General features: G+C 40.8%; 1 protein-coding gene across 15 annotated transcripts in view; it reads right to left on the reverse strand.

Annotated features, from left to right (window-relative positions):
- Positions 1-26,966, reverse strand: part of grip1 (glutamate receptor interacting protein 1) — a 401,866-nt gene that overhangs the window by 107,253 nt on the left and 267,647 nt on the right. For all 15 annotated transcript variants that reach the window (XM_066667721.1, XM_066667725.1, XM_066667724.1 and 12 more), the window contains exon 2: positions 15,665-15,745. In XM_066667721.1, coding sequence (XP_066523818.1) covers positions 15,665-15,745 — 81 coding nt within the window. The remainder of the gene's footprint in view (positions 1-15,664; positions 15,746-26,966) is intronic.

Here is a 26,966-nt window from a genome sequence, read left to right on the forward strand (position 1 = left end):
TTCTCTGTAACCGCTTATCCTATTGAGGGTCGCGGTGGGTCCAGAGCCTACCTGGAATCATTGGGCGCAAGGCGGGAATACACCCTTCAGTCCTTCACAGGGCAACACAGACACACACACACACATTCACTCACACACTCACACCTACGGACACTTTTTGAGTCGCCAATCCACCTACCAACGTGTGTTTTTGGACTGTGGGAGGAAACCGGAGCACCCGGAGGAAACCCAAGCGGACACGGGGAGAACACACCAACTCCTCACAGACAGTCACCCGGAGCGGGAATCGAACCCACAACCTCCAGGTCTCTGGAGCTGTGTGACTGCGACACTACCTGCTGTGCCACCGTGCCGCCCCAACAACAACAACATGATGGAAAAATAACACTATGTAAATAAAGAAGACATTTTTATTAACATTTTACCAAATGCATAAAACATTCAAAATATTATGGAAAAAAGGAGTGGGGTTGGGGTAACTTTATAGTGGGCCAAGTCTATATCCCTTATTTGGGGCAACATTGACCTGTGACTGACAATTTGATAGTATCCATGGGCTACAGGTGACTTTGTAGAGTGACCACCATAGCGAGTACTGAGCAGTGAAAGAAAACCTAGCATACCGGACTGAGACACTTTGTTTTTTTCTAACTATTGACAGAAACTGGAGCTTATCTTGCCTTTAAGACAAGATAAAGTTGATACTGATGCAGCTTTATTGAATAAAATAAGGCATTTGAGTCCAGCCTCCATACAAACAGATAAGCACTGACAATTAAAAGTCCATATATATGCAGCAGGTTTCACACTATTCATTATAAACATCCACAGCTGCCTTCTGTATAAAAGAGTTTTATTTATAGCTGTTACATTTCATTCCATTGAAATATCAACAGACTTTAACAATCAAAAGAGTAACATGACCTAGGCTGAAGAAAGCAGTCTGACAGATGTGTGTGTCATTTTCATTATCGTTCTTATCATCATAATCACCAACACTTTTACATAGAGAGAGTGTTATATCACAAACCTATTTTTGATGCAACGTGACATTAGAAGACCTCACAGGACACAATATAATACATTTTCCAGCTCAGTGAAAAAGGGGTGAAAGAGAGAGAGAGAGAGAGAGAGAGAGAGAGAGAGAGAGAGTGAGATTACACAGTTCGTATATTAGCACTTCAAAGGCTTGTACTATTCATTCACTGCAGCTCATCATATTAATAAGCGAAAGTGACAATTTTTCCATTGGTATCTGAAAGTTCAGATATTTGCATTTAATAATTAATTGTCACTTTACTGATGCTCAATCAAGTACAGGCTAGACGTTATTAAATTGAATCTCACAGCTCCCATTCTACTCCTCTAGTCAATTTATATGGATGGCCCTTTCTTCATTCACTTGGAAAGTAGTGATGCTTTGATTGGAGTTCTCTCTCTCTCTCTACATCTTAATGTGCTAATTTTAGACGTATGAATGAGAAAAGTGGCTCTACAGCAAGAACTGGACCCCGAGTCATGATGGACAAAATATACAAGCGCACAAGTATTAGATTTTAGGATTAATTACGTTTAAATCTTGGTAATTGACTGACTTCCACACTGAATCTGGAGATTGGAAAAATGCCCATTTGTATGTATGTGGTCCACTGCTAAATTAGTGGAAATGTAATTAGACTGACCCTAGCCTCTCATAAAACTGGACAGCAGCACCAGTCTGTGTAATGAGTAAGTAACTGCACGTTCAGCTTCATCAAGGAAGAATTGGCACCCGAAAAATTAAAGTCCAAACTTTCCACTTTGTATTTCAACCTGCTTCCAACTGATATATACAAACTGCCTTCAAACGCGTGGCAGCTTCCAAGTGCTAGCATCAGAGAAAAGCACTCAGGTTTCTTCTGGAATCTGGCAGCTGGGATTTCCTGGATCAAACCAGAAGGTCAAGAAGATCGATTGAGGGTTTCTTGACCTCCAGAGCTGACCTGAGTAACCTCCATCTCCACTAAAACACAAAATAAGCACATGCACAAACACGCACAACAAAATCGTGATGCTGAGGGTGCAGCTATGACAGCCTCAAAATTAAAAAGAATGAATTAAAATCAAACACCCATGATTTATTAAACTCCAAAGGATCATCTGAGCTAGTCAAAAATGTTGAAAGTACATGCTACTTTTACATCAGTGAGGTAATTCTGCAACAATTATTTCAACAATTAATATTGAGGCTGGCGTAATAACCACATTAAAGAAAACAATAAATCATATTTTTTTCATTACCTCAAGTATTATAGTAACATGTTGAAGAGGTTAGATTTGTGAGCTATTTTATTATTGTAATGTGAAAAAAGATCTGATAATAAGTGCTCATTACATTTTCTTTAATGCTTTCAGCTCAGAGGTGAAACAAAATCTAGACACCCACAGTGCACACACACACACACACACATTGCTTCTGTGAGCTCCTGTTTGTCAGCAGAATCCTCATTAATAATTAAAAAAAAAAAAAACAGGTACAAACTGTCAGCATCACTGAGTTACACATAATCTAAAAAAGAATGTGATTTCATTCAAAGTGGTTTCATTCAGTCCCATAGCAAGAAGTGTTTAAAATCAAGCATCCATTCATATAGTCTGGCTTAACAAACATTTTGTGAAAGAATGGGTCAATTCAAAGACCTCACTGAAAGTCAGTTTGTGAAATTTCTTCCATCTTAGATACTCCACAATCAATTGTGAGTGGTATTTTTGAAAAGTGGAAGCTTTTAGGAACCACAGCAACTCGGCCACCAAATGGCAGAACACGTCAAGTTACATAGCATGGTCATGAATGCTAAGGCACACAGTGCATTAAAGTTGTCAATGCTCTGCTGACTCAATACTCTCACAGTTCCAAACCTGTGGATATAGTTGCAAAGGGGAACCAACACCATATTAATGCCTGTTTAGAATGGGAAGCCATTAAAGCTCCAGTAAATGTAATGCTTAGGTGTCGCAAAACTTTTGTACTTCATGGAAAATGATTCCTTCTGTATTTTCTGGGGTTTTCAGTATAAATTAAAAAGGACATTGGATTTGAAATTAAGGCTTGAATGCATTAGGGGAAAAAAATGTCAAAATATTTAATGTCAATTAAACATTGATCTCACTGCATTTGTTTGCGAGGCACTGAGGCACTGTGGCTGTATGTATACACTTGTGGATAAAAACGGGAAACAAAAACAGTAAATTATAGCTATCCATCTCAAGGCAAATGCTAATTGATAAATCAGTAAGTAGACCCTGCCTTAATTATTTATGTAGTCAACCACGTATTGACTACAATTTCATCAATCAAACCTAACCGTTAGGTTCTCTGTTTCGTATCACATTGCCCCTTCATTTATAGATTCCTGTGAAAAGCAGGTTCCTTTATGGGACAATGAAACACCATTCCTGTTGGGTACTACCATTTATCAGAACAACTGTGTGCACTAAACTGACATGATAAAGCCTCATAAAGCAAGTTAGAAAGCACACAATATGTCAGTGTGTCCTTTTTTGCCCCTCAATCTTCACTGCCTTTGATTAATCATCTATTTCCTAGAGTTACACTCATTTGCTAAGAGCTGCTCTTGTATACAAGTAAATGTTTGAGCAGGAAAGATACGCCAGCTGCATTAATCACTTTCTTCCACGATGAATTCCGTATCCAGTCTTAACTTCACGGAGCAAAGGCTACTGGGAGACATATTTTCAGTGGAGAGCTGCTGCTAAGCCCTGTACAGCCGACTGGAAGAGAAAGTTCCAGCAAGCGGTTCCTCATTTATCATGAAAGTTTCAGGCAGGCGTACAAGGCAGGGGGAGCACTGTGTTGCATACGCAGCAGGCTCTGGGCTCACCACTCACCCACAGTCCCCTAGAGGGGCTGTCCAATCAGACCCTTGCACAAGGACGTTTCAATTCAAAACCAAATCAAGACGTCTCTGGGTACACTGTCCCCAGAGTCTCTACAAAAGAGCTTTACAAATGACTACGGATACAGAGCCTTCCAGACCGAGGCACAGCTTACAGCTTCATAACTCCTCAGCAAGGTCTAACAATTTCACTACAGCATCAAAAAGTGTAAATAAAGAACAAGTGTAATTAAAAAAATATTATGTGTACAAATAAGTGTTTAAGATTTGTGTGTGTAACATATAATTGTATTTCAGAAATCAAACATACTCCCACTCTTTTCTCATTTTATGGTAAATGGTGTGTGGGATTAAAAATGATAGTTATCATTTTATTAAACATAATATAACCATAATTGTAAGAAAAAGTAGTGCCTTGAAAAAGGCAATTTAAATATTTTTTTGTCCCTGTATTCAGTATGAGTTTTATCAAGGGAAAAGCATTGCAAAAGCATTTAAATCAATTTATTTTGTTTATTACTAAAAAGCACAATACTAATTAGGGGTTTGGAAGCCATTTTAGTGACAGCCATCGTATCCAAAAGTACATGTGAGATTTTATACGATTTAAAGATGGTGATTTTGATGTTAGTGATCATGATTGTAGCGTATTAATTCTTAAGTATCCAGGTTGTTTCCCTACCTTGTGCCCATTGATACCTCCAGCTTCTAGGACGTTTTGCCTGGGCAATTTTGGGTGCTTGTTCAACTGAGGTTTTTAATTTCAATGTTTATTTTAATTCTCAGTGTTACTTAAAGCTACTTTGGGACACAATAATGTTGTAAAAAGAAATATTTAAATAAATGTGGCTTGACTTGACCAGTAGGTTCTGGACCAACCCAGACCCTGAACTGGATATGCGGTTAATATGAATGAACACAGTGCAATATTTACCATAAAATCCATTCATTCATTCATTATCTGTAAGCGCTTATCCAATTCAGGGTAGCGGTGGGTCCAGAGCCTACCTGGAATCATTGGGTGCAAGGTGGGAACACACCCTGGAGGGGGCACCAGTCCTTCACAGGGCAACACACACACACACATTCACTCACACACTCACACCTACAGACACTTTTGAGTCGCCAATCCACCTACCAATGTGTGTTTTTGGACTGTGGGAGGAAACCGGAGCACCTGGAGGAAACCCACGCGGACACGGGGAGAACACACCAACTCCTCACAGACAGTCACCCGGAGCGGGAATCGAACCCACCACCTCCAGGTCCCTGGAGCTGTGTGACTGCGACACCTACCTGCTGCGCCACCGTGCCGTCCATTTACCATAAAATGATTAAAAAGAAAAAAAAGCAAGAGTGTGAACATTAAATTACAAGTATGTTTCAAAATGCTTTCAAAATTATTGGTACACCTCATGTTACTGAGGCATACTTTATATCTGCAGTTTTTCATAAAGAAAAATAAATAAATATATTAAATAAATAAATAAATAAATAAATAAATAAAACACACTGAGAGAATATAATCAGTCTTGGGTGTGAATAAAGTTGTCAGGGAAGATGGAGGGACCAATGCATGCAATTTAGCGCCCTTTCACTGCTTCTCTCTTAGAAAGATTCAAATTAGATATAGGAATATTTTTATGAATTTGAATTCAGACACAAACTGGGATGCTGGTTAGTTCTCGACCACAACACCCATCCCCTCCCTAGGTCACACTAAAGGGACTGGACGATTCTTCCTAAGGCCAGAGATACAGTCTAATTTATCCCTCTTCATGCTTAATCTTTGTACATATGATGTATATTGTCTGGCAAAACTATCAGTACACTACTAGCAGTAGAGAAACACAACACACTGTTCAGCATCGGCTGTGGTTAAGAAGGTGCACCACTCTGTTTTGTCAGGGAGCAGAAGGCACTTTGGAAATGCTGAATCATTTAGGGGTAACAACTTCTTTATTTCCTCCAAAACTCTCACAATCTTCTCCTCTGCTTGCACACGCCTTTTCTCTCTCTCTCTTACACACACACACACACTTTCTCTCTCTGCTTACAGACTTAGTCAATGCTAACGTGGCATTTATATACACAAGTATCCTACAGGGATGTGGATAGGGAAGACAGAGTGTAGCTCTGAGACCAGTCGACTCATGCATGTGTGAAGAGTTCATTTCTTTGTTTAGAGAGCTGGCTAAGCTTTGGGACGCCACCATGGGCCTCACTTCTGCTTTGCACTTGCTCTGAGCGGCTGTTTTAATTTCCTGAAAATTGCTTATTGTTGGGGAGGGGGAGAGGGAGGGCCCTGTAGCAGATTCATTTACACAATTCAGCTCTTCAGTTGAAGGCGGCAAAATATTAATTCAGTCATACATATTCAAATGAAACTGTGCCTACTAAATGAGACTGTGATCTGTAATGAACAGTGAGCTTTGTGGTGCCGTGCATGAGAACCACATATTGTATGAATTTAGTGGAGGGGGTTTACTTGTCTAATAATGCAAGTATTCAAAAAATAAATAAATAAATAAAATAAAAATAAAATATTGTTAATATATTCGTAGCAGAAAGCAGAAAAATCTACTGCAATTAAAGCAACACCGACAGGCTTTGCTTATAAAGGCCACTTCCAATTACCGTCAGTTAGAGAAACAGATTCATTCCACATTCACTCTTATTCCATTGATGGCTTCTCTGCTTTGAACGTGTTGCCCTTTGTAATATGTACCTCCTTAAAACAACACTAGGCAGTTTTTGTTCCTTAAAATTACAGCTTCAAAATCATTGCAATGCTTCACAGCCGTGTAATAGTGAGAACAGAGCCTCTATTATTGCTAATTCTGGGCTCAGCAATGCAGAAACAGCACTAAGTAACTTTTGGAGGTTAGGAACACCCCCTCCCACCTTCCTTCTTGATCTCAGGACAGTGCTCTAAAAGTGTATTACATTCTGCAGCTGTAGGTGGAGCATAGGAGCAAAAATACCAAATTCCACCTAGTGTTCCTTTAAATGTATCTTTACTTTTTCTTACAGTTTTTACTTATTTACTCAAGGCCTACAGCCACATGTGTAAATACATCAATGCCACAAAGTGTAAGTTGACAAGCAAGTCCTTGTTCACTGCAAAAAATATATTTAGTCTAGTGAATATTAATGTAATGTCTCATCATGAGAATCTCCTAAATATTCATTCATTCATTCATTATCTGTAACCGCTTATCCAATTCAGGGTCGCGGTGGGTCCAGAGCCTACCTGGAATCATTGGGCGCAAGGCGGGAATAAACCCTGGAGGGGGCACCAGTCCTTCACAGGGCAACACAGACACACACACACACACATTCACACCTATGGACACTTTTGAGTCGCCAATCCACCTACCAACGTGTGTTTTTGGACTGTGGGAGGAAACCGGAGCACCCGGAGGAAACCCACGCAGACACAGGGAAAACACACCAAACTCCTCACAGACAGTCACCCGGAGGAAACCCACGCGGACACGGGGAGAACACACCAAACTCCCCACAGACAGTCACCCGGAGCGGGAATCGAACCCACAACCTCCAGGTCCCTTGAGCTGTGTGACTGCGACACTACCTGCTGCACCACCGTGCCGCCCGAAAACCTCTCAGCTGTATCACATGACTTCCATAGACACACCCAGAATTGGACAAGGCAGTCTAGGCCATAGAGCAACCTCTTGTCCTAAATATGCATAAAGATTATTTAATTTATGTAATAAAACAGTCTTATTGTTTTGCTAGTTTCAAATTTTCAGCAACTCATCCCTATATGAGGCGCTATATAAGTTGAACTTATTATTGTTATTATAACAAAAAAATGCTAATCTCTCTTGCATATTAAATATAACTGGGTTTGGGACAACTTGGGCTTGCACCTCCATTTTTAGAGTTAACCCTGCCAAGCTCCACTTGGAAGGAGACCCTTAATTTCTGGCAGAGCACGGTTCAGTTGTCTGGGGGGCATTCCAGTGAGGGTAGAGTGCTTATACTGCTGAAAAGTCAAACTACAGAAAAAAAGATGGATTGTCTGCACTGAAAAAAAAAGGTGCCAGCACTTTTACTACACAACATGACTTTAAAAAAGTTATAGAAATGTCTGGAAAACAAAAGTTTAGAAGAGAAACAAAAGCATTTACAGACAAAAAATCCCCCACTTCCTTCAAACCCTTTCAACAGGTAACCTCTCTGTCATTTCTCTCTCTGAATTTATCCACACCAAAGAAGGCAGGTGTGGAAACATGCTACGACACTCTCACTACATACAAATGATTTAACACACGTCATAGAAAATATAGTGGAAAAAGTGAAACTAAAAACATTAGACATATTCTCAACATGTTTCACGATGATGTCACTAGCCATTGCAGTACAGACATTGCTTTTGCTTCAGTCATTGCCACCTATTTCCCAAAGTATCTTCCCTCTCCCGGTTAAGCCTGTTTCCTCATTAGGAGATCACATCTGGTTCTTACAAGTCTCAAAGCGCATGCAGATTTTTTGTTTCTATTTGAACAGTTTCTATTTTGACACACACACAAAAATAGCATTTCATTAAAACCTCCAGAAGTCTCTTCAGACTAGCCCTACAAATCAAGAACGAAGTCAGTGAAGATGTTAAGTGTCATAATATAAGAATCATTCTTCTGGACTCTTGGATTATTCTGGACTGTTAAATAGTGGCTTATTGTCAGCGTCCAAAACATTTCTAGTTTCCTATATCGCTCGTACGTACATTTCATTGTGTGAATCTTTCATGAAGATGGATGAAAGACCATTAGGACCAATCCAAAATTTGAAGTAAAATCTCACTTTACTATATCTCTAAGCACTTAGAGATTAGAAGTAAAAGCGATTTTGCAAAGCGTCACAAAGTAAGCTGGCAAGATTACAGTAGAACTCTCTCATCCTGAACATCACCCCTTCCAGCTAATTCCATCTGGTTGAAAACTCTGGACCATCAAGGCCAGCACAACAAGGCACGCCAAAAGCCTTTTCCCCAGAGCTGTGGCACTCATTAACAACAGTGAACACTCAGCACTTTAAACACCTCATGGAGTTCTCTCACTGCGACCCAACTCTCATGTACAATAAGGTATTTTTGCACAACTGTGCAATGTTCACATAACTACGTAATATGTACAACTTGACGGACAGTCTGACACTTTCAGTGCGTTAAGTTGACTTCAGGATTAAGTTCACATTCAGGATTATGCCAGCTGCACTCTGATTGGCTATCTGCCTCTTTCAACACATTGTGCCAAAACAGCAGACGTGTGATTGGTTCTTTTGCGTCAGATATCTTTTCCTGCAGTAGTAGGCAGTTCGTTGTGCGAGACGACCCCACACTTAACACGGATTCGTCTGTAGAGTCTCTTAAGGATCAATAAACACATACATTGCTTATATATGCAGCTCTTATTGCACTTATTTAGCAGCTCCTTACTCGCATTTTCAGTTCTGCCTTAAATGGTTGAACTCGTTGCACTGGCCGATTACTGCTGTGTCTCAAATCATACCTGATTTTTACTACTTTTTTGGAGTGCAGGCAATGAGTAAATCACTGGGTCATGTTCATCAGAGTCCTGTAGTAAAATAACATCATCCCACTTCCAGAGCTAAAGCTAATCCTGTGCAAGTTAGGCTTAGGTTTTTATATAGGCAATGCAGAAGGGCAAAGTTGTGAAGAGAATAACACGATTACATTGTTCCTTACTGAGTGACAAAAGTCCAAACCATTGAAAATGTGTTTACACACTTAACACAAACTGGACCATGGCTAAGTTTGATCTAGACAGAGGCCACCTCTTTTGGTCAGACCAAATCTCTCCTGTTTTTTTCTGGACTGCTTTCACACCTGCTATATTGGTTCAGACCTAACAGAGAAGTCTAAAGGTCCAGACCAAACAAGGTAGGAGTGAAAGCAACCTTAGATTCACCCTCTTAGTTTTTATCTAATTAGAATATTCTTATTTTTATCTTAACTTTAGGTTTACTTCTTTTCTTTCTCTTAACTATGTGCAAATGGTCTGTGTTACTTGTCTGGTCTGTTTTAGTACATTACATCTCATACACATGTGCACACACCAAGACAAATTCTTCACATTTCTAACAGACTTGGCAAAATAAAGCAAATCTGATTCAAAATGTTGCTGTCCCCTGTTAAGCTTCCATTTGTTTTGAGAATCCTGGGTATTTTGAGCTTTCTTGGACAAGAATATTATGGGGATATATAAAGAATATGTCCAGTCTCAGAGAAAGGCAAGTCCCCGCAGCTGAATTTGTGCAGAAAGCTCTCGTCTCTGCTCTTTTGCTCTCTGTAAATCCATCAGCTGCAGGATTTCTAGAGGATTTTCCAGCGAGCGTGGGAAGAAGCAGTGTGGAATTCTGAGGCCACATCTTTTCCCCGCTGCAGCAGGGAAGGTCTGGGGCGGGGATCCTCTGTCAGCTGCTCGGTGAAGCCGGCTCTGCACTCCCACCATATCTTTTTTAAACCAGCATGTTAAAAAATTCAACACAGCTACACACACTGAATGCATTAGGAGCCTTCAGAGAGCTAAAGCAAGGGAAACGGGAGCCCTATTTTTCCTCCCCAAAGCCATTCTGCACTTACAGAAGCAGATAACTTATGTTTAATGCAAGCCGTCCTTGAAAATGGAATCATTATATGATTCGCAAATAGCCAAAATGATCATGATTTTGCTGCGCAGTGCACAAGTACAGGCATAAATAGAACACGGGACCATGTCTAAAAACATGATGCAAGTTGAAATAATTTGCTAACAGCCCCAGCTGGCCAACAACATCAATACGCGTTGTGACGTCCGTTCAACGGAATATCTACGTCCACTGACGTTGGCGGCCAGATGGGACTTGGTATAGTAAATATCGGAGTTACACAACAGATATAGTACAAGGGAAAATGGATTCTACATTCCTTATGCAATCTACTACATGTCCAAGCTACAGAAAAATATCACCTTGATCTTGCTGTAAAAAAAAAGAAAATAGAAACACAAGCCTAATTTTATATTAGTGCTATAATAATAACGCATGGGATTAAATGCAGTATATTAGACCAGACTCTGTCCTCTATTTCTTCTCTTTCAAACCAAAAAGTATGCCTAATTGCGCTCAGATGCATACTGACCCTGTTTGTCTAGAAGCAGTGGAACATTTTATTTAGTCTTAATCCAACAGGAAACCCTTGGACCAGAAACATTTGAAAGGAATAACGACATTCAAAAGTGGCGCAGCAGGTAGTGTCGCAGTCACACAGCTCCAGGGACCTGGAGGTTGTGGGTTCGATTCCCGCTCCGGGTGACTGTCTGTGAGGAGTTGGTGTGTCCTCCCTGTGTCCGCGTGGGTTTCCTCCGGGTGCTCCGGTTTCCTCCCACAGTCCAAAAACACACGTTGGTAGGTGAATTGGTGACTCAAAAATTGTCCGTAGGTGAGAATGAATGTGTGTGTGTCTGTGTTGCCCTGTGAAGGACTGGCGCCCCCTCCAGGGTGTATTCCTGCCTTGTGCCCAATGATTCCAGGTAGGCTCTGGACCCACCGCGACCCTGAACTGGATAAGCGCTTACAGATAATGAATGAATGAATGAATGAATATCCCAATATTCTGCCAATATGGCATCATATAGAACACTGTGGTGCCTTCCATCTTCGATTTTCATCCTTTTTCTGCTAGTTCCCACTCATCTATGTTTTCTACTAGTTGACGTACCTCCACATCAGAATCTGGTGCAGCTAAAGTTGAAAAGGTTTGAACATTTTTCAATAGCTGACAGAGTGTGTTTTCTCTGCGTACAGACACGTTTCTGAGAGTGAGAACGCAGTGCCCTAACTCAAATACCTTTAGCATCTGGGTTTCTGATGCTGTGTCTGCCTTTATTGTGTGGGCACACTTATGCTTAGTTTATTTATGTATTTTCTGTAGCGTACTGCAGAACGACCTTGGACCTGAGCTGTCTACGAAAATGGTTGCAGTTACATCAAAACCTGTTTTTATATCACCACTACCTTTAACACAGAGCACACATTTGATGAATGGAGCTGTAGATGTTTCCATAACAACAGATTAAATGGATATACAACACACCTCGTGTTTAAAAGCACACAGAAAAAAATCAGTGATCTAAACTATGTAAAGTAAATTTGGGACAACACTATATAGATTCATTCATTGTCTCTAACCAATTATCCAATTCAGGGTTGCAGTGGGTCCAGGGCCTACCCTGAATCTTTGGGCGAAAGGTAGGAACGCCTTCACAGGGCGACACACACTCACAAATCCACACACATTCATTCACACCTACGGACACTTGAGTCACCAATCCACCGACCAACGTGTGTTGTTGGACAGAGGGAGGAAACCAGAGCACCCGGAGGAAACCCACGCCGACACAGGGAGAACACACCACACTCCTCACAGACAGTCACCCGGAGAGGGGCTCAAACCCACAACCCCAGAACCCTGTAGCTGTGTGACTGACCCTACCTGCTGCCCACAGTGCCATCCACAGTATACACATTATTCTTATAAATGCATTTTATTATTTAACAATATCTTCCATTCTTTTACCCTCTAGTTCTCAAACTATATTACATTTTAAAGTAATCCTTAGTATAGCCTTAAGCCAATAGTTTATATTTAATCAACAAAATAAATAATAAAAAAAATGTATTTAAGAATGCTCCTTCTATAATGTTATTGTTTTACATATTCATGGTTTTATAAGACAGATGCTGTTCTGAAACAAATTGCTTAGTCTAACTCATTAAACTCCTTCAAACCTGTTGCTTTCTCCTTAGATGTTCAACAGCACTATTCTTCACAAAATAAAAAAAAGCCTTGGGTAAAGTTTTCCTGATGGCTCCCAGTGCACTAGCAATGTTCCGTGTGGCAGTATCTTCTGATCCTCTGCTAACCTGACACCATAAATCTAACAGAGCTCTATAATTTACGCCACCCCCTGCGTCCAAGCAATGACAACCCACAACAAGCTGTGACTAATCTGTCTTAAATTGCTGAGCATGAGGCTCTACCAAAACACCCAGATACTCATGGCCCATTTCTGTAACAGGATATAGGCTCGGGAGCTGACCACTTCTGAAGGGACCCCACCACTGACCACTTCACTACAAAAATATACACTTATTATAATTATTTTATACATTTTTACCCAATTCTACCTAATTCAACTGCTACACTGCAGAGAGGTACAACAACTCACAGTGTGGCTACATTATAAGAGTAACTAAGTCTATCAAGTGCACGGCAGCAACAGTTAAATATAAAATATCCTACTTTTTACAGACTACAGGCCTGCAGTGTAAACCCTTATGAAAGACTTAATGTCAATAAGATCCAAAATGTCCCTGTGGACATGTAGCAATGTCAGATGAATTAATCTCTTGTCTGCTCTAGTAATTATTATAAGATTACGCTGTAAAATTTTGAGATGAATGTAGTAATTATTTTGGGATTAAATTAGTAATATTTTGAGAATAAAATTGTAATTCTTTCAGAATAAAGTCACTGGGCTCCCAGACTGTAGACTGCTATGGAATAAACGCATGCTAGTTATTCGATGTGTATCAGAACTGTGTTATTTTAGGGCTGCAGTGGGCTTTTCTGATACCAGCTTGATTTCAGTACTCAATAGCAAAACTGCAGATTTCCTCTGTATATAAATGGCTTTTCTAAACTTTATAATGTTTATAATGATTTCTTTTGACCTGTCAGGCTTATTTTAGTAAACCTCAGTAAATAACGTGTATTCAAGCTTAGGATCCAGTTCTTATTCTAGCTTAATATCTACACTTTTCAGCGAGGTGTTTCCCTGCGCCTCAAATACGCTCTACCGTAAAACACACTTCTTCTAGCAGTTGAACATCAAAGAATCCCCAATATTGCACTGTTTGGCGGGGGGGGGGGGGGGGGGGGGGTTCAGGGGTCATCCTATCTACCCAGAGAGAGCCAGGCCTGTTATATACCCTTGGATTCCTGGCCTCAAACCAGCCAATCTCCCAATGATAAAGCCAATATTCCAATACGTGCACAGCTCGGGATCAAACGGCTTTACACCCGCCAAGATGATTTTAGAACATGTTCAGTCTTACAAAAAAAAAAGTGATGTCTCAATTCCTACAAAAGAAGCGGGCAGTGTGGGTGGGGTGGCTCTTAGAAGCAGATGCTAGCTAGTGATTTGTACAGCATGTTGTTATGGAAGAGTGAACGCTCTATTGGCTTGTCATGAATCCGGGCGAAGGTTATCTACACTCTGGCAGTGCGTGGCCAGTGAACTGTCAGTCAGCTGCTATAAATGAATCCAGTATGGAATGGGATAGAGGATATTCATAGTCATTTGAACACATGGATGCTCTCGTACAGCCTTGATTTGACATCAAACCTTTCACCAGCATTATGTGCAAATTCAACAGTGTGTTCAAAGAGATCACAGCCAAGAATATATGATTAAGATAAAGTTGAATGCATAACACAGAGTCCCACTTCATGCGCTTGTTCATTCCTGCTGTACTGTGAAAACACACACACTTCTGACACTTCTATCCTACTCGATAATGCTATTCAGGATTCTACAACATCAGCTTGTGTTGCAAACCTGACTCCATTATACAGTTTCCTCCACCACAGCCCTTTCTCTCTAGGGAGACCATCAGGTGCTTGCTCTGTCTCTTGTCATCTCAAGCCTTGACTACAGCAGCGCACTCCTGGCTTGTCTTCCCATGTGGAGCATTAGGACCTTGCAACTAATACAGAATGTGGAACTATGGCTTGTCTTCAGTCTTCTTAGGTTCACTCATTTTATGTGTTTATTTTGCTCCCTTAAATGGCACTTCAGCAAATTGAAACCCTGACAATAGCCCAAAAAGTCTAAAATGGACCATTCCCTCAATACCTGATGAGAACTTTCAAAGTAGGTCCATACATTAAGCCCTTTGAGCTTCCAATACAGCTTAGCTTGAACCCCCATTCTACATGATACATGAAAGACTGCAGTATCTCCTGGCTCCCAGACTCCACAGCCTAGTGTATAAGAACTGACTCCTGTATTTATTTTGAACAGTGACCTACTGGTACTGCTATGATACATTCTCCAAGCAGAAAAAATGCCTGGATTAGAGCCTCTGCTAAAAAACATTTTTGTAAATGTAATTCTACATCGGTCAGCATGCAAGCATCACTTCTGATTCAACATTTAAAGGGGACATCTATGATTGTGGGGAAACACAGTTCTCTCTGGTTGTTTACACTCAGAGGTTTTGTGTCTTTTAAGGTGGAATTGTGTGTTTGAGGTTTAAAAATATATATATACATTTGTATGTATTTGTATGGACTGACTGGTTAATCCTGATTCTGACCATAGTCACATAGAGCAGCCAGTAAAACTTAATTAATCAAACTAATGGACATGAACAGCTCATTTGACTCTTAAATTACAAATTATTACTTTACAATTAGCATAACCTACCGGGTGCATAAAACTGGCTGCACTTTGTGTGTTAAATTTACATCAGTAAATACCATCTGGACATGAAATATTACAAGTGGGGCAGTTGCATCCAAATTCCTCTGTAGTTATTACGATCTTTTACAATACCAACAAACTATGGCCAAAAATGGAAAAACAGCAAAAACAGATGAGTGAAGTGGAGATTTGGACAGATACAGCTCTATGATAGTTGCATGTGAATGTGCAGTGTAAGGCCGTGATTCATACCTGGAATACTCTGTCTTCTGATGGCCAGAGCTCCATCTGGTGGTCTGGAGGGGTTGGAGTGTTTTGTGTAGGGCCCTTCATCTGTAATACACAAGATGGACAACAAAAATGAAAACCACTTCCTCGCCAAATCCCTCTACTCTTTGTTTTTATCATGTGGATTAATCAATAATAGAAGCATGTAAATTCTGTAAGCTTACAGTTTATGTAAGGCACAGTTTCCACATACACATCCATATGCAAAGCTTAGCTGCTTAATTACCAGCTGCTTATTCGCATTTTCTGTTCCACTCCTTGCGCTGGCTGATTAATGTGTGTCCTGAACCGTGCCTGACTGCACTTTACCTTCTGTACAATGATGCCGATATTTCATGCTCAAGTATCTGCCGATACCGAGTCAACTCTGTCTATCTCAACAACTAGATAGGTGCCTATAAATCCAGATATTTATATTGCTATACTTACAGATTTTATTTTGTTAAAGCAGTGTTCTGTATCACTAATAAGATATAAGAAGCTTGAATGAACAACAATTACTTCTTTATGAACTGCACATTAAAAATGTCAATTTTCAGAGTTCATTAAAAAAAATCTACATTTCCACAGTGCAGTAACAAGTACAAGTTGAAAGACATAGTTATGCTAAGACACTGTTATGAGGATATTTGTCCTCATATGTTTCATGTGCAAATGCATTTTCTAAGCCCTGCTGCTGACCTGTGTTAGCGTGCTTCTTTGTGGTTGCTTGAATCAGTGACCTTTGACACTCCTTAATCCGGGGCTACACCACAACTTTTAGCCCGATTTTATGTTTTTTTTGCCTCAAAATTGCGTTTCAGACCAGTCGCAGCAAATCCATTTTTTTTTTTTTGGAAGTAGTCACGTAGTGTAAACTCTCCACCAACACTAGGCTGAACATGTCCCTTCAACAGCCAATGAGAACAGAGAACAGAAAGTAAACACAGGACAGATTAAACAAAAAAATTATGAAAAACTACAATATATTACATAGAGCTACATTTAATTATAAAAATACAGGAGGTCCTCGGGATAGGTCAGTCCCGAGTTACAATGTTTCGTGGTTACGACACATCTCCCATTTACTGTATAAAGCCTTGTTTCGACTTAAGTGGTTTTGCGTCGTAAACGTCACAACGCGAACTTTGTGTTTGGTGTGCGTGGCGGAAGAATACATGGTTACACGGCTCGGGATAATTAGTGAGGGGGTTACTGTGATGATCAAGTGTTCAACGTGGATTAAACAGGCTTGTATGTTCCAATTACACCGAAAATCTGTTTACGACATGACGTAGGAAAAGTTCAGTCTTTTTATTCTAGGCCCGACCAAACAGAGAAGTCCAAAGATCTGGACCAATCAAGTTTACATGAAAATAATTGTCAGACAATGTTAATGAAAACACCACTGCCCCCTGCTTTGTGTTCTACCATAACAAGGCAATGGGTTGATTAAAGTATATGATTTGAGAAATCAGTGTGCCCCTTGTGTCCCGGTTACAAGGTTAAAACTGACCTCGCAAAAAAGAACTTTAGCTAATTCACTCAGTGTAACTTAATGCTACATTTGATAGTAATTGTGCATTAAAATTATAGCTTCCACATCATTGTAATGCTTCACTGACCTAAAACAGGGAGAAAAGGGCCTCTGCTGTTGCTACTCTGGGCTCAGCACTGCTGAAAGTGCACTATGTGACATTTGGAGGAGGGTGGGAACTCCGCCCCCCACTTCCTCCTCCCTCCCCTTGGATTGCAGGACAGTGCTGTAAAATTGAAATACACTCTGCAGGAGCCCAGGAGCAGAAATACCCAATCTGACTTAGTGTCACTTTAATGTGCTTCTGTAGAAAGATGTTTTAAAAATTGATGCTGACCTGTACAGCACTTGTTAATCTTTGGAGTGATAATGACACTCCCACCTCCAGATACTTGACATAGCCATGTGCAGCTTGACATCACAGGAGCTCGCAGCTCCATATGCTTTTTCAAAGCACCTTCACCACCACAGATACGCACACACACACACACACACACACACACAAACAAACAAGTATTCTCAGAGCGAGGCAAACATCTCATCCCCTGCTGCTTGACACATCCATGTGTTACTTGGCATCACGGATACACACACAGAGCACACAAACAGTGCTGGGCCGTGCAAAGACACGTATGAGCGCTGATTAGCACTCTCCTTACCCAGAGAACAGCCCTGATATTCAATGAAGGCCTCCTGGCTGGAGGGAGTGCAGGAGGCTGTGGTGTTTGTCTGTCTGTCTGTGTTTATGAGAGAGAGAGAGAGAGAGAGAGAGAGAGATTGATTCAAGCTCCACCTGTCCAACCCACAGCGGTGTATTGGAGAGCACGCCGAGCTTCGAGCTCCAGTTTCCGAGAGCAGTGCAGTGAGAGTCACACCATAATGGAGCTCTCAGCATGACACGTGGCATAGTGCCGTCACTTACCCCAATAGAGCGAGGCAGGAAACACTTTATATTTTATATATAGATTGACAGAGTGCGCGAAGTTGGAGGTGTTTGTCTCCTGAGCATGAATGCACATCCAAAAAAAAAGCAGGTAACAGATTTAGACACATTTTCCTGAAAAGGACCTGCACACACTCGCACACATTCAAAAATGTACATGCACCGGAGAAGCACACAAATCCAACAGACATTAGCAGGATACGCTGCTGAAAATATTCATGAGGTTTAGGAGGAGGAGTAAGGGCAAGGCCGCACAGACACGGCTACATCTCTGATGGGTTTTAAGCAGCATGAGGTATTTCAATGGCAGCTACAGTTATCAGTAAGCATTGTACCAGAGGCTGCTAGTGCTGCCGGGTAACGTAGTTTGACTGTTCATAAAACTCCACCAAGTCCCAGGATCCTGATGAGTCACTCAGCACAAAGCACTCTTCCTGACAGTAGCGCTTCTTGAACTCCGTTTATGGATAAGATTCCCAAAAGCTCCAGATCAGCCTTGAAGTGCGTGGCTGTGATTACCACACGAGACGGTAGTTCTGAGACAAATCCCAGACCGATTAGGAAGTGTGCTATTTCCAATAGCAGGGAGACAGGAATGAAGCTGCTGACTCACAGTTACAATTTGGGAGTGAGTGAGTGAGTGAGTGAGTGAAAGAGGCAGCTACAGTTTGATGAAAGCAGCTACAGTTTGATAAGCAGGCCTTGTCTCTAACGTAGCTATGCACGGTAAACAATGCACTACATCTAATGGGTGATCAGCAGGAAAGGGCTGATTAATATTCATGAGTAATCAAGTCATTTCATTAGTATGCCGATAGTAAAATATCATGTCAGTGCACCCAAGAAAAAGGAAAACCCCCAGTTGGTGTGCAAAAACATGGCAATACATACAAATGACTTCAGGCTGTCACAGTTACTAAAGGAAAAAAAAAGCCAGGTGCTATTTGACTATTTATTTCATGGTTTTTTATTAACACTCACTCTGTGTTTATAAGCTGATGCTGTGGTGCCATAGCCTTCCACTTTAAGCTATAATTTAAAACTACAATTTTTAAACATTTTAGATATTTATTTCACACAAATAGTCACCTTAATAAAGACAATGGCAATCACTTTATGTCTCATGTATCTCCAAGTTTTTTGAACACAGCAGTGGTCTTTCACATTGTGTGAAAATGTCATGATGAATCGACCAATAGAAATGCTCCAAAATTACTTGAAATTACATATGTTTCCATTGACTTTCATTGAACCTTAAGCAGGTTTTTTTTCCTTCTCCTATAAAGTTACTATTGGACTGTGACACAACAAAGACTGATAACTGCATTTGTATCGAAGGAACTAACGCTGATTTTTCACATCTGTCCGTAGTGGACAGTATGTAATGTACAATCCTGCTCTTAGCGCCTACTGAAAAAATCTAAAATATGTTAGCCTACTTGCTGGTTGAGACACAAGTCCTAATAAATCTCCTCCGTCTTCCTTTAATCTGATAAGTGAGGAACAACAGCTTATCAAGGCAACTGTCCATGGATGTTGAAGCCCCTGACCTACTGCTTATAACAACTGGCCTCCAGCCCAGAGCAGCAGAGAGGCACGCTCATATAACATGCTTCTGGAAACCAATCTGGTGCAGATCTGTAATGAGAGGAAGACAACAGACTTGTTTGCAGACGTTTAGTCACTCGTGTCACAACAAAAGATGGGACCAGTTGGATCTTCTGATGGGCAAAATGCTGAAGGACAGCTGCATGTAGGAACAGGGTCTGGAACTAGAGGATAAGGCTTATCTTTATAGCAGCAGGCAGATGCTGTATCATGATTCTCCAGTTAACACAGACAAAACCGAAAATCTGAGACATCACAGATTAATTTTAGTAGCTTTTGAGCTCTCCGAACATCTGCGAATGTCTGTTTGCTTCATCTACCTGAGGAAGAGGATGAGAGGAAGAGGGAGGGGAGAAAAAAGAAATGGAGAACAAAGGAGGAAGGCTGTAGGCGAAGGCATCATCCGAGCAGCTCTTTGTATGAGCTCAGCATATTAGCACATGGTGACTGCACATTTCCAGTCTGAGATTTAGCAAAAAAATAAAAAATCCGTGGCATGAAATATGACACATTTCATTGTAAGATTTATCATATGCATTAAAACAGAGCGTAAAAGAGAACGGCATTTTTTGTTCAAGAACCCAGCCTGAGAAACTCATCTGAAGAGAGGCACCAAACGCAGCCACAAATCAAGCACAGACATCTTCATAAAACTCACTTGTTTATAATGACATGGCAATATTCATCTTCCCCTCTTACTTTGTTCACGGTCTGGGTGGGAACAAAATTTTCTCTTTGAAGATGAGAACAGTCCTGCTGAAGCTCAGCAGGGGAGGCAGAAGCAGGCCATTATGAAAATTCCCAGTCAGTCATTGACATGCGTGATGTACTGTGTTTGGCTGCGGAGGCCCTGGAGAGCTCCAGGTCTCAGAGAGCTGATTAATGCGCACCTGCTGGCAAAGGGGTAAACCATCATTTGTTACTGCCAAAAACAGAGAGAATGGTTTGATGGAGTGCGTTTAATGACCCGTGTCCGTGACGGAAGCATGACCGGGAACTCACTCAGAGGAGGGGACAGGTGTTTGGAGGGAACGCCACAGTCCCTTCGCGGTAACAACAGTACAGACTTTGGCAATGCATACTTTAGATAAACTGACCCTTAAATATCTATCAGTATCAAAACTTTACGAAACAAAATAATCTAAATTGGCTTATATTTGCTCCAGCACTAGGCTCTGAACTTAAAAGCAATGTACGCAATTCTGGAGAACTACTGTTCTCACGACAAAACAAATTCCACATCCTGTTTGTGATCATTCAGAAACTCTGCATCTTTTAATGTGGAGTGGAATTTTTCAGTCAGAGGCCAACTGTAGCTTGTTTGTGGTAGACGTTTAACTTGTCTGTAATGTTATTCACGCTTAGAATTACCAGAGAAACGTAATAACTTCAGCTGTTTAGTCTTGTAGCAGTCTTTGTATGCAATTATTAGTCACCCGAAATTACATACATATGTTCTATCTTAAGTAATGTAACGTTTTGAATAAGAAACTGACTGCAGCTTGTTTGTGTTTGAAGCTGAACTTGCCAGTAAGTTTTTTATTCACTGTTTGAATTACCATAGAAACATAATCTATAGCTCAAGCTGATTAGGTTCATAGCATTTTCAGTATGCGTTTATTTTCATGTGGTTAGTTATGTGTCTATAATAGCAAAAGATAATTCAATGTTACCCACGTATGGAGCTTAAATAGAGCAACATCCTACTGTCTATTCATACTTTTCAACATACGTAGTTCTTGCCGCTGTCTAAACACCTCCAGGTGCCTTTTTTTTTTTAGCTCTGCCTGAAAGGGCAACTGAGGGGTAAAGCTCCTGAGCCAGTTCAAATCCAGACAATTAGTTTTTTTCCCCCATTTACTGAGCCAGGGCTGTATACAAACACAGGACCTTTTTCCTGGCAAATAATGAGGAAATATTCTCTGAATTTTATAAAAAGTGGACAGGATTAAAATAATGAACCCAGTCTTTAAACTTCAATCTAGAACATAAACCCTAGTTGTAACCTTGAGTCAACTGATAACTGAGATAATCAGGGTTGCATTCCAGCTGTGTACAACACTATACCATACAGGATATACTATGTACTTATCTTCATAATATGAGTTTGGAAAGCTAGTACACAAAATATTAATATACTACAGAGTTTCTTCCCAAAAAGACATGATGAATCATTGCTATGACAATGCACTTCATTATATGTTGAAGCTACAACTCTGTTTACCATTTCCCCCCAAAGGCTGGAACTCAAATATCTCTCTCCACATTGCGTAATGCACAATGTATGTCATAAATAATGGTTTCTGCCTTAGAACAGTGCATTACATTTCAGATAATAAAACTCTTTATATTTGATACAAGTTTCACATACCCTCTCTCATGTTAAGTGCAGTTGTCTCTGTAATAGTATTAGTTTTATAATCTGTGACATGCACTGTGTAGGGAGTCAAGCTCTATTTGGGACAGAGCCCAAATTGTACGAACATAAGGAACTCCTCATGTTTTGTTTCCCATTTAACTGTGGATAAGATTGTCCATCATTACCAAATAAATAAATAAATAAATAAAACTTGTTCCAAGTATGCATTACGGATTTCTCAGAATACTCAACTAATCCATACTCAACATCTAGTTAGAATTAATATAAAGTGAGCAGCTGGGATGCAGCCCGGGTTTTTAAAAGCTGCAAATTTGAGCACTACATTGCATTTATATTTGCTAAAAAAACACAGTTGCTCTACTTTTGTAAACACTTCATACTGATATTCAGAGTAATGAACCTATCAAATAGTGTTCTGAAATATTAAAAGATGTTAAGTTGAGATATATTCTAGTTCCATGCATTTCTATGTGATGGAGATTTATATAAACAAATACATCTCCTCACAAACACCAGCAGAATTCTTAGCAAGAGCAAATGTAGTGATATCAGCCCTAAACGCAAAGAGTATATGCGTACTCTTATCTCCACATTAAAGTAGTCAGTTTCTCAATCTACATTGCTCAGATTCTTTGCTTAATCTCCACTAGAATCATTCTTACTATACCGAGTGCCTTTACTGCTCAGAAAATGTGCCATACAACAATTGAACCTGCTGTAATTTCAGCCACCTTGCCTTCAAGAACAAAGGTCTAAAAGCAGGGAGACAAGCAGTACAAAGCTGGTTCTATTTACAGCATCCGGTCTGTCACATCGGCAGAGTACGTGCCTCTTGGGCGCTACTCACCCACGTCACAGCGGAACGCCTGGCTCACCCCACACAAGAATGCCATGGCAGAGCAGCAAGGGCAGGGTCACAGCTGCTGGTTGACTGTCCAGTGTACCAGACCAATACTTCCAGAGATGTGTTTTTCCCTCGACCACTGGGCACTGTCTGTTTCCAGCATGACGACACTCACACACTGACGTTGTTCGAACAAGAGCACCGGACGGTTTTGAAGAGACCGGCGTATTGTAGAAGCACCAGTGTCGTCCGTTCCAATGAGCTCTTTGAGGAGGGACTCCGGGACATCAGAGGCACTCAAGTGCTTGAGACAAAGATGTTGGCAGCGGAAAGAGAGTGACGACGTAATCCGGCAGAAGGAAAGGGAGGAGGGAAGTAGAAACGAAGACGATCATCTCCTCTTCTCTAAGTTCCCCAGTGTCCGAGCATGAGGCTCCTCTATCTGTCTCCACTATAGAGGCTGGAGCAAGGTGACAGGACATTATTGACATGAGACTTCATGAGACTCCATAGATTCCTCATAATCAGCAGAGAGGAGGGGAGGAGAGACATTTTGTGTAAAAGAACCAAAGTGTAATCCAGGTCTTAAAGCAGAAATGAACAGGATAGAGAGAGAGAGAGAGAGATAGAGAGAGAGAGAGAGAGAGAGAGAGAGAGAGTGGGAGAGAGAAAGATTCAAAGAAATATGCTGTTCCTTACAGCAGAAGATGACAGAAGAATGAAAGGAGAAGATGAAAGAGAAAGGGAAACAGAGAGAGAGAGGAAATGAGTAAGGGAGCAAGTATGACAGAGCAAATGAAAGAAGGACAGACAGAAAAAGAAAGAGAGGGAGAGGGAAAGGGACGAAACTGAGAGCAGCAGAGCTGTCATCCTGCCGGGTCACAGCAGGCTCAGTCATGCATATCGGAGCACACATTTGGGGAGGTGGGGAAGCAGAGGACATGGAGGAAAGAGCTGAAAGAGTGCTTCAGGAGCCTCCCTGTCATCCACAGTGAATGGTAATGACCCTGTGGTCAGCCTTCAGGGCACAGAGTCCACACTGTAGGATCTGGTGCTTCAAAGCCCATTAAGTAATTGATTTTAATAAAACTTAATTTATTTTAAAGTGCAGATGATTTCATTAGATTAATCATTAAGTAAGATTTATATCTATAGTACTTAAAAGAACACTATGTAATATTCCTGCCCTTCAAATTACAGCTTCAAACCAGTAACTGGGAGTAATAGACAGTAATAGAACCTCTGGGCTCAGCACTGCAGAAGCTAAACTATGTAAATTATAAAGTTGGGTATTATGCTGATATAAGGAGATTGGAAAAAAATGTCAAGCACACTCTACACAACTGGAGATAATACACTACACAACTCCAAACTCCCGAAACAAGCATGTGACCCGCATTCAGTAGGAGACGCAGATAAACACTGACATACAACAACTTCCCGAGGTTATTGTTTGCACTGCTATTTGTGTAGATCTAAAGTGAGAATAGAAAAAAATGTAAAAATATCTCTGGGTCATGGATGGGAAGACATGGTCAGCACAATCGTTACATACTGCAGAATCAGCCGGAGAGAGAACAGCGCATTCCATCTTCAATAATTCAGAAATATCAGACACAGTGTAGTATGGTGGAATGGAAAATTACAACAATAAGGTTGGAATAAGTGCTATAACGACTTATGTGGCCCACTGTGTTGCTTCCGTTACAGGTAATACTGGTTATTTGGGGACATCTACCACTATTTAATATTAAATATTAAATTAGTTTTGCACGGATTGACTGTTTAATCCGTCCATCCACTTTCTGTGCTCTGTTTCATTGGCTATTGATGACACTCGTTCAAAACTAGACTAAACTAGACAGACTAGAGTCAACTTGCACAGACTTGGCTCAACTGGAAATCAGGGTTAAACTCAGGCTAGAAGTCACGTAGTGTTACCCAGGATTTAGTGCCCAACGTGAGAAGCTAGTTCTTGCCACTACTCCCTGTACATTAATTACAGGAGTTCTGTGAAACGAGCTGAAGAAAGGCCAGCTTATCAACACAACAAAGGACAACGTGTGCTCTTTCTGTTCCAACACTGAAAATACATAAGAGAGCTTATTATAAATCAGTCACAATGCTATGGGAAGCAGTAAAGAACATTTTTGTTTCACTCCAAACTTGTGCCAAACTCTTCACTGTGAAAGTTTTCCCTCACACACCCATTGAAAGTGCATTATCAGTGTTTTCTAAAGTCTGAAATGAAGCAGAAGCAAGAGAGTGACTGTGCTGCAACTCAGCCATGCGCACCCAGGGGACTGAGAAAGAAAATGGCTCTCTATTATTTTTAGAAATGAGATCAGACTTTGTGAGTCTGATGACACAAGCTACCCCCCCTGTGATGGGGGGGGGGAGGAGAGACAGAGAAAGAAAAACAGAAGGGAGCAAATCCCCAGTCTGTTTCCAGGGCCTGAGTGGTGTTGTGGGATGTCTTGATATTAAAAGCCCTTAAAAGCCTGAGTAGTCACTTTGGGTCATGCTCCACCCAAGGCTGTGCGCTTTGTGATGGAACAGAGTTTGTCTTTAAGGCTTGAGCACAAACAATGAGAGAGAGAGAGAGAGAGAGAGAGAGAGAGAGAGATGGCAGGTGGTACAGAAGAGATGGCATTGTTGCCTTCAAACTGGTAAGATAGAAAAGAGATGAGCAAAAGTTTAAGTTACATATTTCAGTATTTCTACTGAAATTTTAATACCCTGACTGTCTACCTCCAGTGTCTGCTGAGATATTAAACCAAAATCCAGGTGGAAGAAAAAGAGGGATTTGTCTGGCAGGTCCCATCCTAAAAGGGTATGCAGTGTAACAAGCACACGGCTGCCTGCATATAAGCTCCAAGTTGCTATCCTTGACAGCACATCAGAACAAATAATGACAGAGAATCTGAAAGTTCGACTGCGTTACGGACTCCAGCAGGGGGTTGGATGCTTGTACAGTAAATCTGGGACATAAAACTGGCTCCACACGCCTGTGAACTCTTTGATCATAGTTCAGCAAATGGCACAGAGATAAGTTGGAAAATAAAGACCAACAGAAACGGTGGAAAAAACAGGCAGAGAATAAAATACACCACTCCAGAAAAGATGGAACTTCTTCCATTCACTGAAAATGCAATAAAAACTACACTTTCGTTGTCTTTAACTTTTAACTGACAAATACGCAAGAAAATATTTCCCATATTTTCATTAATCAACCAGACTGTATTTTGATGAGCTTTGATGCCTGCCAACACTTAAGAAATGTTTCTAAAACAGCATGTTTCCTTGTAATTACACGGTTTAACCATTTGGGAACTGAGGATACTAATTGTTGAAGTCTTGTTGAAGATCAGAATTCTTGCCCATTTTTGCTTGATACAAGACTTGAGCTGCTCAACAGTCTGTGGTCACAGTGGTCTGGTTACCCTCTACATAATGTGCCATAGGTGACACATCTGGGCTGCATGCAGGTCATTCGAGCACACACATTCTTTATCTACAGTCACGGTGCCAATGAATGTGCATAGTGAGCCCTGGCATTGTTTTGCTGAAATAACCATTGACTTCCCAGGAAATTACACTGCCTGATGGCAGCATGTGTCTCTCTATGATTCCGATACACACTTCCACATAATTGATTTCTTCTCACATATGCAAGTCAGCCATGCCAGGGGTACTGCTGCACCCAACTTTGCTGCTAAAATCCTGGATGGCCCTTTTGTCTTTGGCACAGAGAACTAGACATATGAGATGAGCATGAGCCCAGAAAACCTGGCAGTATTTCTGCATAGAATTGATGTATGGCTTTCTCTCTGTATTACAGAGTATCAGGTTGGATATAGCAGTGGACTGTTTTAAGTGGCATTTATCACAGCAGTATGACAGTATCTCATCAGTATCTCAGTGTTGTCTGAGAGCTCAAAGGTCTTGCATATTCAACAGTGTTGTCTGGCTTTG

The sequence above is a fragment of the Hoplias malabaricus genome, chromosome 4 (assembly GCF_029633855.1).
Source record: "Hoplias malabaricus isolate fHopMal1 chromosome 4, fHopMal1.hap1, whole genome shotgun sequence".
In the NCBI taxonomy this organism is placed as follows: domain Eukaryota; kingdom Metazoa; phylum Chordata; class Actinopteri; order Characiformes; family Erythrinidae; genus Hoplias; species Hoplias malabaricus.